Source organism: Geospiza fortis, unplaced genomic scaffold (genome assembly GCF_000277835.1).
Source record: "Geospiza fortis unplaced genomic scaffold, GeoFor_1.0 scaffold414, whole genome shotgun sequence".
Classification (NCBI taxonomy): Eukaryota; Metazoa; Chordata; class Aves; order Passeriformes; family Thraupidae; genus Geospiza; species Geospiza fortis.
The window spans coordinates 23,096-28,621 of NW_005054745.1; the positions used below are offsets into that span (position 1 = coordinate 23,096).

General features: G+C 49.5%; 2 protein-coding genes across 2 annotated transcripts in view; both read left to right on the top strand.

The window, feature by feature from the left end:
• The window catches only part of SPEF1 (sperm flagellar 1), an 11,467-nt gene extending 8,907 nt beyond the window's left edge, over positions 1-2,560 (top strand). Inside the window, exon 8 of the mRNA XM_031065368.1 lies at positions 2,523-2,560. Within this exon, the coding sequence (XP_030921228.1) occupies positions 2,523-2,560 (38 nt within the window). The remainder of the gene's footprint in view (positions 1-2,522) is intronic.
• A 152-nt stretch (positions 2,561-2,712) lies between these two features.
• Positions 2,713-5,526, top strand: part of CUNH20orf27 (chromosome unknown C20orf27 homolog) — an 8,498-nt gene continuing 5,684 nt past the window's right edge. The window contains exon 1 of the mRNA XM_005431055.2: positions 2,713-2,788. Within this exon, the coding sequence (XP_005431112.1) occupies positions 2,770-2,788 (19 nt within the window). The 5' untranslated portion in view covers positions 2,713-2,769. The remainder of the gene's footprint in view (positions 2,789-5,526) is intronic.

The window sequence follows — 5,526 nt, forward strand, 5'->3', positions numbered from 1 at the left end:
GGATGGATGGATGGATGGATGGATGGATGAAAATTGGGATGGGAAGGAATTGGGATGATTTGGGATGAAATGGATTTGGGATGAAATGGGGTGGGATAAAATGAGATGGGGAGGAAATGCAATGGTATGGGATGGGATGGGATGGGATGGGATGGGATGGGAAGGAATTGGAATTGTTTGGGATGAGATGGATGGGATGGAGCTGAGATGGGTTAGAAGGGATGGGATCAGATCGGGATAAGATAGGATGAGACGGATGGATGGAATAGGGTTGGGATGGGAAGGAATTGGGATCAAATGGGATGAGATGGATGGGATGGAGTAGAGATGAGAGGGGATCAGGTGGGATGAGAATAAATTAAATAGGGAGGAAATTGAATGTGATGGGACAGAACTGAAATGGGATGGGAAGGAATTGGGATAATTCGGGATTAGATGGATCTGATAGAATTGGGATGAAATGGGATGAGATGAAATTAAAAAGAAAGGAAATGGGATGGGATGGGATGGGATGATTTGGGATGAGATGGATGGAATGGAGTTGGGATGGGATTGAGAGGGAAGGAGAAGGGGAACGAAGGAAAGGAAAGGAAAGGAAAGGAAAGGAAAGGAAAGGAAAGGAAAGGAAAGGAAAGGAAAGGAAAGGAAAGGAAAGGAAAGGAAAGGAAAGGAAAGGAAAGGAAAGGAAAGGAAAGGAAAGGAAAGGAAAGGAAAGGAAAGGAAAGGAAAGGAAAGGAAAGGAAAGGAAAGGAAAGGAAAGGAAAGGAAAGGAAAGGAAAGGAAAGGAAAGGAAAGGAAAGGAAAGGAAAGGAAAGGAAAGGAAAGGAAAGGAAAGGAAAGGAAAGGAAAGGAAAGGAAAGGAAAGGAAAGGAAAGGAAAGGAAAGGAAAGGAAAGGAAAGGAAAGGAAAGGAAAGGAAAGGAAAGGAAAGGAAAGGAAAGGAAAGGAAAGGAAAGGAAAGGAAAGGAAAGGAAAGGAAAGGAAAGGAAAGGAAAGGAAAGGAAAGGAAAGGAAAGGAAAGGAAAGGAAAGGAAAGGAAAGGAAAGGAAAGGAAAGGAAAGGAAAGGAAAGGAAAGGAAAGGAAAGGAAAGGAAAGGAAAGGAAAGGAAAGGAAAGGAAAGGAAAGGAAAGGAAAGGAAAGGAAAGGAAAGGAAAGGAAAGGAAAGGAAAGGAAAGGAAAGGAAAGGAAAGGAAAGGAAAGGAAAGGAAAGGAAAGGAAAGGAAAGGAAAGGAAAGGAAAGGAAAGGAAAGGAAAGGAAAGGAAAGGAAAGGAAAGGAAAGGAAAGGAAAGGAAAGGAAAGGAAAGGAAAGGAAAGGAAAGGAAAGGAAAGGAAAGGAAAGGAAAGGAAAGGAAAGGAAAGGAAAGGAAAGGAAAGGAAAGGAAAGGAAAGGAAAGGAAAGGAAAGGAAAGGAAAGGAAAGGAAAGGAAAGGAAAGGAAAGGAAAGGAAAGGAAAGGAAAGGAAAGGAAAGGAAAGGAAAGGAAAGGAAAGGAAAGGAAAGGAAAGGAAAGGAAAGGAAAGGAAAGGAAAGGAAAGGAAAGGAAAGGAAAGGAAAGGAAAGGAAAGGAAAGGAAAGGAAAGGAAAGGAAAGGAAAGGAAAGGAAAGGAAAGGAAAGGAAAGGAAAGGAAAGGAAAGGAAAGGAAAGGAAAGGAAAGGAAAGGAAAGGAAAGGAAAGGAAAGGAAAGGAAAGGAAAGGAAAGGAAAGGAAAGGAAAGGAAAGGAAAGGAAAGGAAAGGAAAGGAAAGGAAAGGAAAGGAAAGGAAAGGAAAGGAAAGGAAAGGAAAGGAAAGGAAAGGAAAGGAAAGGAAAGGAAAGGAAAGGAAAGGAAAGGAAAGGAAAGGAAAGGAAAGGAAAGGAAAGGAAAGGAAAGGAAAGGAAAGGAAAGGAAAGGAAAGGAAAGGAAAGGAAAGGAAATTTGGGAAAAACTCCGAGTTTGGGATCTGATCTGCTGTTTATCCTGGGAAAAATTATTTGGGAAAAGCTCCAAATTTGGGATCTGATCTCACGATTATCCTGGGAAAAGAGATTTGGGAAAAGCTCCAAATTTAGGATGTGATCTCCCATTTATCCCGGGAAAAACCATTTGGGAAAAGCTCGAAGTTTGAGATCCAATCTCGCGTTTATCCCGGGAAAAGAGATTTGAGAAAAACTCCAAGTTTGGGATCTGATCTCCTGATTATCCCGGGAAAAGAGATTTGAGAAAAACTCCAAGTTTGGGATCTGATCTCCTGATTATCCCGGGAAAAGAGATTTGAGAAAAACTCCAAGTTTGGGATCTGATCTCCTGATTATCCCGGGAAAAGAGATTTGAGAAAAACTCCAAGTTTGGGATCTGATCTCCTGATTATCCCGGGAAAAACCATTTGGGAAAAGCTCCAAGTTTGAGATCCAATCTCGCGTTTATCCCGGGAAAAGAGATTTGGGAAAAGCTCCAAGTTTGGGATCCGATTTCCCATTTATCTGAGGAAAAATAATTTGGGAAAAGCTCCAAATTTGGGATCTGATCTGCTGTTTATCCCGAGAAAAATTATTTGGGAAAAGCTCCGAGTTTGAGATCTGATCTCCCGTTTATCCCATTTGGGAAAGAACTCCAAATTTGGGATCTGATCTCCCATTTATGTGAGAATTATGGGGAATTATGGGATGGGAATATGGGATGGGGAATATGGGATGGGAATTGGCGCCTTCCCATTCCCGCCCCATTCCCGCAGAATTCCCGGACGATGCCCCCCGGCCGCTGAACTTGGGGACAGTGACAGTGACAGTGACATGGCGACCGCCGGCAAGGGTGAGCGCCCACGTCCCCTCCCTGTGCCCCGAGCCCGGGATTTGGGGTCTTCCCGCAGTTTTTGGGGTCTCTTCTGTTCCCATCCAGGGATTTGGGGTTTTCCTGGGGGTTCTGATCCCACAAATCCCAGATCCCATAAATCCCAGATCCAAGGAATTTCCTGATCCCATAAATCCCTGATCCAGCACATTTTCTGATCCCCAAAGTCTTGGATCCAGCAGATTCCCTGATCCCATAAATCCCAGATCCAGGGGGTTCCCTTCTCCCAGAAATCTCTGATCCCAGGGAACCCCAGATCCCACCAATTCCAAATCCCATAAATCCCAGATCCAAGGGATTCCCTTCTCCCAGAAATCCCTGATCCCACAAATCCCTGATCCCAGAAATCCCAGATCCAGGGGGGTTCCCTGATCCCATAAATCCCAGGTCCCAGGAATCCCAAATCCAAGGGAATCCCAGATCCCACAAATCCCCAAATCCAGCGGTTCCCTGGTCCCACAAATCCCAGACCCAGGGGGTTCCCTGATCCCATAAATCCCAGATCCCACAAATCCCAGATCCAAGGGATTCCCTGCTTCCAGAAATCCGAGATCCCAGAAATCCCTGATCCCATAAATCCCAGATCCTGTAAATCCCAGATCCAAGGGATTCCCTGATCCCATAAACCCTTGATCCAGCAGATTCCCAGATCCCATAAATCCCAGATCCAAGGGAATCACAGATCTCATAAATCCCAAATGCAAAGGAATCCCGGATTCCACAAATCCCCAATCCAGTGGATTCCCTGCTCCCAGAAATCCCAAATCCAAGGGATTCTCTGATCCCATAAATCCCAGATCCTATAAGTCCCAGATCCAAGGGATTCCCAGATCCCACAAATCCCAGATCCAAGGGATTCCCAGATCCCATAAATCCCAGAGCCAAGGGAATCCCAGATCCCACAAATCCCAGATCCTATAAGTCCCAGATCCAAGGGATTCCCTGATCCCACAAATCCCAGATCCCATAAAAAAATCCCCAATCCATGGATTCCCTGGTCCCAGAAATCCCAAATCCAAGGGAATTCCAGATCCCATAAATCCCGAAATCCGGCAGATTCCCCAATCCCACAAATCCCAGATCCCATAAACCCCAAATCCAAGGGAATCCCAGACCCCACAAATCCCCGATCCAGCGGATCCCTGACTGTCACCCCTGCCGGTCCCTGCTGTCCCCTCCCGAGGCCACCCCAATTCCCGGACACCCCAATTCCCGGACACCCCCATTCCCGGACACCCCAAATCGAGGCCACCCCAAATCCCAGGATACCCCAAATCCCGGGATACCCCAATTCCCGGACACCCCCAATCCCGGGGCCACCCCAAATCCCAGGATCCCCCAAATCCCGGGATACCCCAATTCCCGGACACCCCCAATCCCGGGGCCACCCCAAATCCCAGGATCCCCCAAATCCCGGGATACCCCAATTCCCGGACACCCCCAATCCCGGGGCCACCCCAAATCCCAGGATCCCCCAAATCCCGGGATACCCCAATTCCCGGACACCCCAATTCCCGGACACCCCAATTCCCGGACACCCCAATTCCCGGGACACCCCAAATCCTGGGATACCCCAATTCCCGGACAGCCCAATTCCCGCCTTCCTCCCGCTCCAACCCCACTGTCCCCAGTGTCCCCGTGCCCGCGAGGGGGTGGCCGATGTCCCCGAGTGCCACCAAGGGGTGACGAGGGGATTTGGGATCATTCTTCGGCATCATCGAGGGTTGGGATCCGGGATTTGGGATCTGGGATTCGGGATTTGGGATTCGGGATCCTTCAGGATTTGGGCCCCTTTGGGATTCGGGATCCGGGATTTGGGGTCCGGGATTCGGGATTTGGGATTTGGGATCCTTCAGGATTTGGGATCCTTCGGGATTTGGGATCCTTTGGGATTTGGGATCCGGGATTTGGGATTTGGGATTTGGGATTCGGGATTTGGGATTAAGGATTTGGGATCCTTCGGGATTTGGGATCCGGGATTTGGGATTTGGGATTTGGGATTCGGGATTTGGGATTTGGGATTTGGGATCTGATCCCACCGGGAGCTGGGATTCGGGATTTGGGATTCAGGATTCGGGATTCGGGATTCGGGATTCAGGATTCAGGATTCAGGATTCGGGATTCGGGATTTGGGATTCGGGATGCGATCCCACTGGGAGCCACCGGGACACGGGAGGGTGAGAACCACTTCCCAAATTCGGGAAACGCTGGGAAGACCGGAGGGAATGGGGATCCTTCGGGATTTGGGATTCGGGATCTGGGATCCGGAATTTGGGATTTGGGATCCTTCGGGATCGCCACTGAGGAGGGTCCCCCACGTGTGTCCCTGCGTGTGTCCCCACGCTGTCACCGTGTCCCTCACTGTCCCCCCCGGACAATGGTCGAGCCCTAAACCCGGCTCATTAAGCCCAGCTCATTAAGCCCGGCTCATTAAGCCCGGCTCCTTAAAGCCCGGCTCATTAAAGCCCGGGGCTCCCGGCGCTGCCAGCACAAAGAGCCTTTTCTTGAGGCGACAAGGGAGGCGACAATGTGCTGCTGGCGTTGGTGACAATGCGCTGCCAGCTGGGAGCAGCGGGAGGAGGAGGAGGAGGAGGAGGAGGAGGAGGAAGGGGCGGATTTTCCATGGAAGCGGCACGCGTGGAAAATCCCACGGGACTCGGGCCTCCCCTCCCCCTCCCCCGGCTGGCAGCGCCGGGCCC